Below are 13,857 nucleotides of genomic sequence, written 5' to 3'. Positions count from 1 at the left end.
CAGGGCTACAGGAAGATGGTAAGGCATCTGACACAGGGATACAGGAGGATGGGAGGGCATCTGGCATAGAGGGATACAGGAGGATGGGAGGGCATCTTACACACAAGTTATAATGTTTTTGCTTCTTTTTCAGGAAATGAAGAGAGAGATCGAGAGTTTCTTCTGAGTTTATTTTAAGAATAAAGTCTAAATGCATCAGAAATGTAAACCTCGTTTCCTGTCACTTTAACTCAGAATACCTCAGCAATTATTATTTATTATAAGTATTATATAACATGTAACATTTAAGACAGATCTATATATTTATATGTATTTATGTTTGTTATGATGCAGTGTCTCATTATGGCTTTGTGAACGTAATCATCGTGTCATTTAAATAAAAGATGAAACAGAATTGTCTCATTTTTGGCTCCGAGCAAGATCCAGGTCAGTATCATTCTGGTCATGTTAAATCTCCATGGGCTCTGGGCTTTTGATAGATTAATTAATTTTTTTCCAATTATTACTTATATTACTTATGTTCACCATAATTTTACATCAGTTTGAGGCAGTTTAAGAAAAGTAGAGAAAAAGTACAAAAACACAGGAAGTAGCACTGAGTTTTAAAACAGAATCCCAACTCCTAAACACCATTCAAAATGCAGAGACAATTTATGCACAGGGAAGACATTTATCTGACAGTTTTAACATTGATTCAGCAAAATAAAATCATACAATTTTTATTAGTCCAATTATAACTATTGTCTAATTTTGCATTTAGAGAAATGATGGTCTAGCCTTTTGCATCCATCCATCCATCCATTTTCTTCCACTTATCCGGAGCTGGGTCGCAGGGGCAGCAGTCAAAGCAGGGACTCCCAAACTTCCCTCACCCCAGACACATCCTCCAGCTCCTCCGGTGGGATCCCAAGGCGTGCCGAGAGACATAGTCCCTCCAGCGTGTCCTGGGTCTTCCCCGGGGCCTCCTCCCGGTGGGACATGCCCAGAACACCTCCCTAGGGAGGCGTCCAGGAGGCATCCTGAGCAGATGCCCGAGCCACCTCAGCTCTCAACGTGTAGGAGCAGCGGCTCTACTCTGAGCTCCTCCTGTGTGACTGAGCTCCTCACCCTATCCCTAAGGGTGCGCTCAGTCACTCTGCGGAGGAAACCCATTTCGGCCACTTGTATCCGCGACCTTGTCCTTTCGGTCATTACCCAGAGCTCATGACCATAGGTGAGGGTAGGAACGTAGATTGAGGTAAATCGAGAGCTTTGCCTTTGGGCTCAGCTCCTTCTTCACCACAACGGACCGATACAGCGACCGCATCACTGCAGACGCTGCACCGATCCGCCTGTCAATCTCACGCGCCATCCTTCCCTCACTCGTGAACAAGACCCCGAGATACTTGAACTCCTCCACTTGGGGCAGAGACTCACCATCCACCCGGAGAGGGCAAACCACCTTTTTCCGGTCGAGAACCATGGCCTCGGATTTGGAGGAGCTGATTATCATCCCAGCCGCTTCACACTTGGCTGCAAACTGCCCCAGTGCCTGCTGCAGGTCCTGGCTCGATGAAGCCATCAGGACAACATCATCCGCAAACAGCAGAGATGAAATCCTGTGGTTCCCAAACCAGACCCCCTCCGGCCCCTGGCTGCGCCTGGAAATTCTGTCCATAAATATAATGAACAGAACCGGTGACAAAGGGCAGCCCTGGCGGAGTCCAACATGCACCGGGAACACGTCTGACTTACCGCCGGCAATGCGAACGCAGCTCCTTTTGCATCCACTTTAACAAAAACATTCTGAATTCTGAAATGGAAAAGTGGAAAGAGAAGTGGAACAATGTGATTTCAGTAGGGAGTATCTTTACTTTAACCACATAATTACAAAAAATACCGAAAATCACGTTGGTTTTGGCAAACAATAACCACTTTGCTTCATTTACAATTGTGTTTTACATTTTGTTCATTTAACAGGAGATTATAATAGACTAACCATTTCTGATGAGGGCCAAATCCTGATTTTTAGGTTTTACTGGAATACTTATGGAGTTTAAAAACATAGTGGAGCACTTCCTGTATTACCACATGACATCACAAGTTTCATCACGTGTTTTCTGTTTCAGCGAAGAACTCAAAAAGTGTGAAGGAAAACAGCACAATCTGGGCACTTTAAGTGATAAAATGCTTCCTGTTTTATTGTGAAAGGGTCACGGCGGCCGGAAGTGTTGTGTGCTCTTTTTAAACATTTACCTGCTCACATTATCCTCTTCTCTCTGTGTTTTTTCCACTAAACTCTGTCTGTCCCCATACTCTGCCTCCGCCGAGGCCCGAGCCATGACCACCCTGGAGCCCGTAGCCCGTGGCCGGTAGTGGAGCGCGGTGGAGCGGCGTGGGACCGGCTGAGACACCGCAGGAGCCGAGGGGAAAAGGCGGAAGAACGGCCAACCCAGAGATGCTACCGTGCTACAGCGGCCGAGGCTAACTCCCTGCCCCGGAGAAGGATGCAGGTGCCTGGGGGTTAACTCCAGGACTGCCCGCGGAGAGGTAAGCAGTGCCCCGGGGCTGGCGGTGGAGGGTGACCGGGCGGGAGAATGTGGGAGGCGGCAGAGGGTTGTGGAAGACTCGGTTAGCGGTGTTAGCTCCGGGATGTTCACCAGAGGTTCGTGCTTTCTCCTGTTCCCTTTTGCGTTTATTCGAGCGCAGTTTGGACTCTGCTGCTGCGCTTCTCATCCGCCACGACCTAAAGAACCAAAGCTTTAAGTTAAACCTCTGGATCAACGCCTCGTCTCTGTGAGAAGTGAAGATTTTAAACTGTTGGCGTTAGATCAAGTTAAGGACACGAACTCACAGAACAGAATGTCCTGCAGAATGAACGCAGCTCTTGTTTACTACACGTGTGTTTATATATTTCACCGTGAACCCAAAAGGCAGCATTTAGTCCCCCTAGATTTCATAGTTTGTCTGCCTTAAATTCTTTATATGTAAGGGATTTTTAATAGATAATTACAGGCTCAAATAATTTTTTTTACTGAACTTAATGGATTTATATTGCACTATTTTCTGATCTATATTATAATTTCGTTGTAACACACAAACCCTCCATATTTAGGCTGAGTTCTTCTCTCAAATACAAAACATGCCTCTATGCTCCACTGTGTTTTTAAACTCCATACACCTTCACTAGAATCGTTTGGATCATTTCAGTCTTGGATTTGCCAATCTCTACTGAACTAAAGGTAAAAGGAGCTGTTAACTTGAAAACTACCACTTCATGACATCACAAGGTGGAAAAGAGCATTTTGAGATTTGGAGACAGACTAATAAAGGGTTACATGTGTGAATGAAACAAACCTAACTCCAGGTATGTTTTTGAGGAGGTAACAACATTAACATGGTTTAAAGCTCACAAGAATCCATATTGTGTGATACCGGACCCTTTAACTGTTGCATACATGTATACTGTTGCAGACGACACAGGAGTCTAATGCAGTTCTAGTGCTACTGGCTATTGTTCACATTCTTCTGATATCATTATGTGAAGCCATATTATGTAACTTTTTAGCCAAGACTAAACTAAAATCATGTTTTTCATTTTGGATGTGTTAATTACGCATACATCCTTACTATGAGCAGTCTTGCATCTCCACAGACCTGACTCTTACTTGGCCTGGATGATGCCCAGGTTAATCACAATTAGAAAAATCATTGTTGATATTTTTCACAAATTGTTCAGCCATTATAAATATTTCTGAATAATTCCTGAATAATAAAACTTCACTAAATGTCAACAAAAGATTTTAAAGTCTTTGTGTGTGACCGAAAGATCGGTGTTTCAGGTGACATTTGTTTCGTTTTGGCCTACACCTGAAGCACAATGTCGAGCCGGAGGAAGTCCACCACACCATGTATGGTCCCCAAGCAGGAAGCAGCCGAGTCGGACCAGGAAGACCTCTGCATTGCTGACCAATCAGAGCGCAGCAGTGCCAGAGGGGGTGGGGCCACAGTCAGAGCCCTGGACAGCGATGATGACATCATGCAGGTGACAGTTGCTTTCACAGTTATCTTTTACAAATATGTTCTGAAATCTCCCTGTGTGTCAGATGCCCTCCCTGTGTGTCAGATGCCCTCCCTGTGTGTCAGATGCCCTTCCTGTATCTCTACAGGGTCTTATTCTGTGTAAAAGCTGTTAACCCTGTAGTTTAGACCTCTACAAACATGTTGTGAAATGCATGGGATGCTTGGATTAGTTTAAAGTTCAGATTTCAGTGTCTATCAGATGTGAATGCTTCTGGACCAGTTTAAAAATGGGACGTGTGAACTTTTAAAACTTAAACCGCTTATATCATATTTCACACTCTGCAGGGGTTGTCAGAGACATTGAATTTCAATATTTTTCCTAAACCATTCAGCTCTAAAATCACACTGTGGCTAGTACTCACGCCAAGAGGGTCCCTGGTTTGACTGGTGTCCCTGGTGTGGAGTTTGCATGTTCTTCTTGTGTTTAAGTAGGTTTCTTCTGGCACTACACCGTCGACCCAAAACATGCACAATAGGTCAAATCCTGCAGCTAAGGTAGTCACTAGGGCTGAATGACTTGGAAAAAATCTAATTGTGATTTTTCTGACAAGCATTGAGATCGTGATAGCGTTTCCAATTTATGTTTTAATAATAGGATACAGTTCAGTTCTAATTTCAGTCTTTTTATCAATTCTTCTGGACATGCTGAAAATGTGAACTTTGAACTAATCTAAGAATCACATTTGAGAACATGAAAAGTTCTAAACTACAGGTTAGCAGTTTTTATGCAGAATAAGACAAGATTTTGTTGTTTGTGGAGGAAATTATAGTACTTGGCAGCCTTTGTGATTTGCTAATTGCGTCCGTTTAAATTGCAATTTCGTTTAGATTGCAATTAATCTTGCAGAACTTTTGTCTCCAGGCGGACGTGTTCCCAGTGGGAGGAGGCGGAGCATCAGAGGGCGGATACGAGTGTAAATACTGTAGCTTCCAAACATCAGAGCTGAACCTGTTCACCAGTCACGTGGACACGGAGCACCCACACATTGTCACCAACACCTCGTATGAGTGTGTGGAGTGTGACTACAGCACAAAAAGGTTAGACTGGGACCGGGGGCTGTAGACCGGGGGCCGCACACCGTCAGCAACACCTTCTACGAGTGGAGTGCGAATACAGCATCAAGAGGTCAGACTAGGATTGGAACCATAGACCTGGGACTGGGACTTGGCCTGGGCGATATGCACACACTAAATGATTTCAGTCTTTCACACAGGGAAACCTTTCCCAGTATTTTTTTATTTAAGAAATGGCCTCATTTAAGAACCTGCCCTCAATTATATTTGTAAAATTTTTCAAAATTTCCATTATTAAAAACACTAATTAATTCAATTCATTTTATTAATTACCCAGCCCTACAGGTACTGGAGACTAGCCCGGGACCTGGGACTAGCTCGGGACCGGGGGCCGAAGCTGAACCAGGGCTGAACTAAATCTAGACCGTAGACCGACCGGGGATAGATCAGTTAAACAGTGATGAGGACCAAACTAATACTTTATATCCTGTTCCAGTTACGACACACTGCAGGCTCATAACGCACGCTGCCACCCTGGGGAGGAAAGCTTCACTCGCACCATGCTCACACGGAACAACCAAACGGTTTTTCAGCAGAGCGTCAACGACCTCACGTTCGACGGAAGCTTTGTCAAAATGGAGCATGGCGAAAGTGAAAGTGGTGCTCCGCCCATCGCCATGAGCCACACCCCCATCATGAGACAGAAGCTACACGGCAAGAAGTTCAACAAACTCCTGAGCCACGATGTCATCAAAGTGGAGAGTGACAGCGAGGAAGACTACGACAGCAAAGAAATGCCCGTGCTAAGCCCTGCCCCCATGACTCCCGTGGCTCCTGTGACCCCCGTGGCTCCTGTGGCTCCACGGCTTGTCTCTGTTCCTCCAAATCTCGTTGTGAATGGCCCCAATGTGCTGCAGGTCAAAGGAGCAGGTGAGAGTCAGCATCAGACCTGATCTTAGACCAGTGGCTTTGGAAATAAATCCCACCATAGCCTCACTGTAGTCCCACCATAGCCCTGCCTTAGTCCTGCTTTAGACCTGCTTTAAGCCGGGTGTCCACCGCACAGTTTTGGCTGCTGACGAAAGATTTCTTATTGTGGGGAAAATCTTGAGTCATGGCTAAAAATCGTGGGTCTGGTCTGAGTGAGACCAGGACAAAGATCTGATATTTTGAAGTCTTGGTGGAGAGTGAGCCCTCCTTTCACTGCGTTTCTGATCAATCTGTGTGACCAACAGTAAATAGCTCCTCAGTAACTGCTCACAGCTCCAGCTGTGCATGTGAGTGCTCACACTCGAGGACGTAAAGAGTTTAAATGATGCAACATCAAAAATATTATAAGACAAAAAAAATTGTGCAACTGACCCCCGGCTTTAGTCCTGCCTTAATCCTGGTTCAGACCTGGTTTAAGTCCTTCTCACTATAATCTAATCCTGCTGTCTGCTTCTCGAGGTGGCGGTGCTAGCAGCGTGTTAGCACCGGGTACATTAGCTCAGGTGCTGTCGGCGCTTCAGGGACACACAGCTCCATGCACGCCCCAAACTCAGCTTCTGATCCCAGTCAGCAGCATCCCCTCCTACAGCCCTGCCATGGACAACAACGTGCTGCTCATCGGAGCCTACAACAGGTCAGGCAAAGAGTGGGTTTAGTCCTGGTTTTGGACCTGGGTTTGGACCTGGTTTCAGTCCGGGTGTTGGTCCGGGTGTTGGTCCGGGTGTTGGTCCGGGTGTTAGACCTGGTCCAGTCCTTTCTTATGTCTGCTCTCTGTAGGTTCCCGTACCCGTCGGTGTCGGAGATCTTGGGCCTCTCGTCTCAGACGAAGTTCAGTGAAGAACAGATCAAAGTTTGGTTTTCAGCTCAGAGACTGAAGCATGGAGTGAGCTGGACACCAGAGGAGGTCAGTGACGTCAGAGATCACCGTGGTTAACTCCAGAGGTCAGTGAGGTCAGAGGTCACTGTGTTGGTGATGGTCACAATAGAATTATACAGACACTTGCACTATTTTACAGCACAAGTCACCATGCTTTAGTTTTATACAGACACAGTGACAGAGATATTTCAGGATTAACTCAGATGTCGTGCAGATACAGCAAAGGAAAGTCCGAGCCTCAGCGCAATTTAAACTGCTCTGAGGTTGTGTAAAACTCTGTTTGAGCGCTCTGTTACCCTTAGGTGGAGGAAGCGCGGCGTAAGAAGTTTAACGGCGCTGTGCAGGCTCCGCCCACCATCACTGTGATCCCGGCAAGCCTGGCGTCTGGTGGGCTCCAGTCACTGTTTCAGACGTGTCACATTGTCGGGCAGCCAGGGCTTGTGCTAACGCAGGTACCCGCTAATGCTAATGGAAACGCACTGCCCGTAGCCCCGCCCATCACCCTCACCGTCACAGGCGCCATTCAAAACAACCAAACTGGCAACCAACCACTTGCCTCCGAGCCCACAGAGACCCAGACCAAGACCGAGACTGCCTCAGGATTGGACCAGAGTCCCACCAAACCCAAGAAGTCCAAAGAACAGCTCGCCGAGCTCAAGGCCAGCTACGGCCGTCGGCAGTTCGCCACCGAGGCAGAGATCTCACGGCTAATGCAGGTGGGACTGAAACAGAACTATAGCGGTACTAGAACGCGACTTAAGCAGGACTGAAACGGGACTGGACCAGGACTAAACAGCTTGTTCACTCTCTATCTACAGGTGACCAAACTGTCCAAACGTGCCATAAAGAAGTGGTTCAGTGACACTAGATACAACCAGCGGAACTCCAAGGACCATCATGGGTTGCCCCCCCTTGAGACTCCTCCTCGGGCCGGGTCTGGTCCTGGGTTTGGGACTAGAACCATCGACCCAGGCCTCAGTGCTGGACGGTCAGAGCTGGACTGTAAACCCAGTCTTGGCGGGACCATTATTATCGACTCGAGCGATGATACAGATGGATCTCCGAGCTCTGGGCGCGACAGAGAGACCGGGGTCAGTCTGACTTACAAACCTCATTCTTATTTTAACAGATTAAATAACCAAAATTACTTTGGCAAGTTGTTCAGGTTATAATTTTAATGTTATAATATAATGATATTTTTGTGCCTTGAACAGACCCATGAATCAAAATGGAACAGTGTTTATGGCTGTATGTGACACAAACATGCAACAAATTACTTTATATCCCACTAAAATACAATTTATTATTTTTAAAAAAGTGAAAAGTTAATTTGTGATTATTACTTCAGCTTGCTATGGATTTTAAAAGCTAAATATCGGTATCAGCAAATATCCGATATCTGGCCTTTGCTATGTCTGAAAACTGACATCTGTATTGGCTCAAATCAATCCACCCTAGTTTTGGTTCTCAAGATGATTATCCAATCAGAAAGCAGAATGAGCCTCACGTGAGTCTCTCATTTGGGTTTGGGAAATCCTGTTGATTTAAACCTAAAAGGTCATTACCTAAACCCCACAATCATTTAATCAGTGCTAGTGCAGCCTCTGTAGCTCAGTGAGTGAATTCTGGAGGTTCTGAGCTTTCACACAAGCCCTGTCCATAAACTGAGAATGAGCAAAATTTGGATGCATCCTTTATCTGCCGGTTAAAGAACCGGCAACCCAGGTTCAGTTGTGATTTTAGTTAAAGAAGACACATTGTGCTTCTGTCTTTATATAGTTATAGTCTATGATACCCATTGATCATTATTTTATAATTTGGACATTTTAAACCACAATATTGATCTAAAATGACTTAAAAGAAACAAGACTTCAGCTTTGCCCCATGGGAGCTGACGTCAGATTAAACATCATCACAACAAAGTGCCACATGCTATCAGCCCCTCCCATGGATAGTTGAGCATCATATTAGCGAGAAGCAAATGTTTTTTTTTTTTAATTTACACCAAAATAACTATGCAACGCTGCCAAATCCTACACATATTACCAATTAAGAAAATAAAATTGGAGAAGAAGTGAGCACAGAGAAGTGGCAGCAACATTGTGTCTTAAAAATAAGAGATTGAAGACTGCTGAACTGCTGCAGAATATTTTTTTTATTGAGTGCAGGCTCTTGTAAGTGAAGTCTCTTGTTGGTCTCCAGGCTTTGGTGTCACGTAGCCCCTCTGGCCTCAGGGCCAAGTTCAGAAATGCGTTCCCGGACTTTACACTGCAGAAGTTTAAGGAGAAGACTCCGGAGCAGCTGCAGGAGCTGGAAGCCAGTTTTCAGAAGAACCACACTCCTTCTGACGAGGAGCTGAGCCGTTTGAGAGCTCAAACCAAACTCACCCGAAGAGAGGTCAATGCCTGGTTTACAGAGCGACAGAAACTGCCCTCAGATGGACACGCCCATAAAGACCACAGAGACCACGCCCCCGCGGAACAGGTGAGACGCAGTCTACAAGATGAAAAGCACAATCCAGTGTATCCTGTCTTAGTCTACTGTGGACAAGTTTGTCTTATTTAGTGTTATGTGGTTCCATCAGTTTAAATCTGCCCACTTGAATAAGCTACACGTGACCCTGGTTTAGTCCTGGTTCAGTTCTATTATTGACCAAACCAAGGCTAGACCAGGCCAAAACCAGGATCCTAGTTTATGAAGCCACAAGGACGACATAAGACTCACTTCACACGATTCTGGAGTATGTGAGAGAGTGCACTCGTCCAAACCAGGTCTGTGTCTGAATGTCCACACTATTCCCTACTTGGGGCACTATTTAAGGGTTGCCCCATTTTTAGTGACGTAGGTGTCCAGTGAGTGAAAAAGTAGTGCACTCAAAATTTCCCACAATGCACCTTTTAATGTAGTGTTCCGCGCTGGTCACTAGAGAGTCAGAAAAACAACAGAACGGTGACAGGTAGGGATGTCCCGATCTGATGCTGGTATTGGTTTCAACCGATACCAGTTGGCATTTTTAGAGTATCGGCAATTCCAAATATTTTTGAAAATTTGTATCAAATTTTGAGCCAAAAAAACTGGTTCAGGACATCCCTAGCAACAGGTCTTTAACTGGATGCAATACAAATGAATGAAAGTAGACAGAAGCGTTGTTTTTTTGCACTTTTGAACCCTGACTGAGTAAAAGACTCTTAATTTTAACCGTTTTAAAGTTCCTCGTTTTAACTGTTTGCCTTAGTTTGAGCTGTTAAAGTGTGATAATTTGCACATCTCAGACAATAAGATGAATAATCCAATCCATTTATGTGAGATCAATCTTGACAAAAACACTTCTGGACATTATTAGTCCAGAAATGTGCCAATCCAATCTGATTATTATTTATGAGAGAAGTCAGCTTTTTTCACCCAGACCCAGAGTCATGGAACCCAAATACAGTGAGCTGCGTGTCCGAAGCTAACTGAGTTAAAGAGTGCAGGCCCATGGAGTGAATGAGTGAAACTAAGGACACAGCCAAGGACTAAAACCAGGATTTAAAGGAGTGTCTCTCATTTCTCAGGCTGCAGAGGACTGTCCCTCTTCCCCCCAGCAGAGGGCGTGTGGGGGCCGACGGGCAGTGAAAAAGACGCTGGCACAGCTGCACGTGCTGAAAATGGCATTTGTGAGGTCACAGTGGCCCTCGCCAAATGAATACGAACGACTTGCCAAAGAGACCGGCCTCCCACGCTCCCACATCGTCAACTGGTTTGGAGACACACGCTATGCCTGCAAGAACAGCGCCCTCAAGTGGTACTACTTGTACCAGAGCGGAAAGGTGAGGGGAGGGGGGCACAGAAGAGAATGGAGATGAGAGGGTCAGAGGTGCAGAGGAGGGGGTCAGAGGAGGAGCAGATGGTGCAGAGGAGGAGCAGACGATGCTCAGGTGGTGCAGAGGAGGTCCACACCGTGCAGAGGGAGAGGGTCAGAGTGGAGGATGCTCTTCTGGTGCAGAGAAGGAGTAAACATTGTGTGTTGCAGGTGGATGAGGCGTTAAATGGAGGAGCAAAGAAGAAATCGAGGAAGCGTTTCCGAGGCTGGTCCCGACGAAGGCGAGCTCAGAGTAAGCGCTCCACCCAGGACTTCAGAGCAGTGAAGGTAAAAAGACTTGAAGCGTGGACTTGAAGCGTGGACTTGAAGCGTGGACTTGAAGCGTGGACTTGAAGCGTGGACTTGAAGCGTGGACTTGAAGCGTGGACTTGAAGCGTGGACTTGAAGCAGGGACTTGAAGCAGGGACTTGAAGCGTATTTTGTCCCTAAATCAAAATATGAACATTAATAACAGAACAATCAGGTGCCTTCTTTCCCCGAGGTTGCTCCCGCTAACATTAGCAACAGGTTTTATTTGATAGTGGTGCTAACCAGAAGGTGTGTTACCTTCAACAGCCTTGCTCCTGATTGACTCTTTGGCTTCAGATTAGACGCTGTTACTCATAGCCTCGATGAGCTTCATTTGGCTGGAGCCGAATACTGCGTGTGACATCACACTTCATTAGTCCACTTGTTTATACAGCCTGTGACCGGGATTAAACTGGTATTAAACCAGAAATAAATACATACTCCCTTGGTCTATGTGTTTTGATGTCATCCATAACTGTGGTCCATAATAATGCTAATATTCTTTGCAGAAATATGACCCCCAAAAATACTTGATTTAAAGTGTGTATGACATGTTTTGATGAGTTTCTAAATTATAGTTTTACACTCATCAAGAAGCCATTTGTGAAGAAAAGTAGAAAACCACGTTTAAAATAAAATTCTACTTGTAATTTTCGAGAGTTCTTAACACTTTGAGGGTGTCACACTGGGAGAATTCTGCACAAAAGTTTGGCACAATTTACACAAGAAACATTTTTCTGATACTTTAAATGTTATTTCAACAAAATAAAGGTGTTTTCTCACATTTTATGTTAAAGGAGCATTGTGTCACTTTTTGGTGTGGGTGTTTTTCAGTTCTGTTTTAAATAGTGTGTCCCTCTGTGTCTAGATGAAGTCAGGGACGTGGTTTCTGAAGGAGTATTACCTGCGACACCGCGGCCTGAGCGAGAGAGACCTAGATGAGCTTGTGTCCAAGTCCGGGCTTAGCTACGAACGAGTACGAGACTGGTTCAACCAAGTCCAGAGCCGAGAGGAGCAAGGTCTACAGGGTTTCAGCGCGGAGGAGGCCACAACGGTCAGGACCAGGGACTGGACCAGGGACTGGACCAGGGACTGGACCAGGGACTGGACCAGGGACTGGACCAGGGACTGGACCAGGGACTGGACCAGGGACTGGACCAGGGACTGGACTGGGAAGCCGGTTGAAGTTATCCTAGATAGGTTTCTCTTACCCAGATTGACTAACCCAATCGCGCCCAGGCAAGTGCGCCATGGAGAATATTCATTTCAATATGACTCATGGATAAATCAGACTACACACAAATGTGTAAGTCATGAATAACTTCATACAGCACCGTGGACTGAATAAACCGCTCTACTGTCGCATGCCTCATACACATGTGCACCATTACACTTTACTGTTTAAATCTTTACAAATATATGATATCCAATAATATTTAAACAACAAGCACTTCCACTCTAGGCATAGCCTCCATAAGCTGAATGTGAAAGTGTTATAAACCCTTGCACACTGAGAGAACACATGCATTTCCTCATCTCTCCTCTCTCTCACTCTCCAGCCACTTGCTCAGCTCACAGCAGCTGGATTCTTGTCTTTGATTGGTCACAGAAGCTGGATTCTCATCTGATTGGTCAAAGAGCCGTCTTTTTATCATATTGGGGATCTTAGCCTGGTCCAGAGCAGTTTTTGAGCTCAGGCCATGTTACCATAGGGAAAGTGATCCAACTTCATAGAACCACTAAACCAGGGCTAAAACTGGGCTGAGCAAGGACTAAACCAGGAGTGAGCAAAACCAGGACTTGGAACAGATCCAATAGTTGTTCTAATATACTTTTTACAAATGTGCTAATGTAGTGCTTCCCAAAGTGGGTCCGGGGGCCTCAGTAGCATTGCAGTGGGGCCCTCAAAGGAAGAAAATTTTGTTTTAACTGTACTTATTTGTTTATATTTCCCTCTATCAGTATTGAGCCCACAGGAATGTGTATTTTTGTACATTTGTTACTTTTGTATGTAGTGTCACGTCTTATTCGAGGGGCCATGTGTGAGGTCTTTGGTGCAGCATACTTTGAGAATGTGTGTACTAGAGTTAAAATAATGTTCTATGTAGAGGATAACTTTGTGCTTTTCCAACAGGAGGAAGAGGAGGGTGAAGAAGAGGAGGGTGAAGAAGAGGAGGAGGGAGAGGGAAAGGAGGAGATGGAGGAAGAGGAGGAGGAGATAGTGGAGGAGGAGACTGCTGAAGCGGAAGAGATAGAGGAGCCGTCTGAAGAGGCAGAGAGGGGAGAAGAAGAGGAGAGGGGAGAGGGCATGGAGGATGAAGAGGAGGAAGAGGAAGACAGTGAGGGAGAGATGGAGCTACAGGAACAAGGAGCCCAGGAGGGAGAAGCCAGCCAATCACAGCCCGAGGAGGAGCAGAGCAACCAATCACAGCCCGAGGAGGAGCAGAGCAGCCAATCACAGCCTGAGGACGAGCAGAGCAACCAATCACAGCCCGAGGATGAGCAGAGCAACCACTCGCAGACAGAGGAGAGGCAATGCAACAGCCAATCACAGCCTGTCACCGAGGAGCAGACGTGAGCAGGTGAGGGCCTCAGGGAGGGCATTTGACACACCAGGATACAGGAGGATGGGAGGGCATCTGATACATTTCTAATGTCTCTCTGTCTCTCAGGTGTGTCTGGACCCACTTCTCGGTCTGAAGGACATTTCTTCTGAACCAAATGGACTTGATTTTGGTTCAAGAACTGAGATCTGGTTGAAGCC

At 45.8% G+C, this 13,857-nt stretch overlaps 3 protein-coding genes across 4 annotated transcripts in view; 2 read left to right on the top strand and 1 right to left on the bottom strand.

Annotated features, from left to right (window-relative positions):
- Positions 1-374, top strand: part of LOC117378375 (ATPase family AAA domain-containing protein 2-like) — a 29,547-nt gene extending 29,173 nt beyond the window's left edge. The window contains exon 26 of one of the 2 annotated variants that reach the window (XM_055225116.1): positions 134-374. In XM_055225116.1, coding sequence (XP_055081091.1) covers positions 134-166 — 33 coding nt within the window. In that variant the 3' untranslated portion in view covers positions 167-374. The remainder of the gene's footprint in view (positions 1-133) is intronic. The other variant, XM_055225115.1, reaches the window with a different exon arrangement.
- The window catches only part of LOC117378631 (proteasome subunit beta type-7-like), a 273,780-nt gene that overhangs the window by 103,423 nt on the left and 156,500 nt on the right, over positions 1-13,857 (bottom strand). The window lies entirely within an intron of this gene.
- LOC117378374 (zinc fingers and homeoboxes protein 1-like) lies at positions 2,206-13,672 on the top strand. Its single transcript, XM_055225134.1, has 13 exons — positions 2,206-2,529; positions 3,822-4,024; positions 4,925-5,100; positions 5,573-6,006; positions 6,526-6,700; positions 6,844-6,970; positions 7,246-7,659; positions 7,762-8,034; positions 9,146-9,427; positions 10,498-10,752; positions 10,956-11,072; positions 11,962-12,127; positions 13,250-13,672. The coding sequence occupies exons 2-13, from the start codon at positions 3,860-3,862 to the stop codon at positions 13,669-13,671; spliced, it is 3,006 nt and encodes a 1,001-aa protein (XP_055081109.1). The 5' UTR covers positions 2,206-2,529; positions 3,822-3,859; the 3' UTR covers position 13,672.

The sequence above is a fragment of the Periophthalmus magnuspinnatus genome, chromosome 11 (genome assembly GCF_009829125.3).
Source record: "Periophthalmus magnuspinnatus isolate fPerMag1 chromosome 11, fPerMag1.2.pri, whole genome shotgun sequence".
NCBI classification, from domain to species: Eukaryota; Metazoa; Chordata; class Actinopteri; order Gobiiformes; family Gobiidae; genus Periophthalmus; species Periophthalmus magnuspinnatus.
This window is presented reverse-complemented; position numbering and strand designations above follow the sequence as displayed.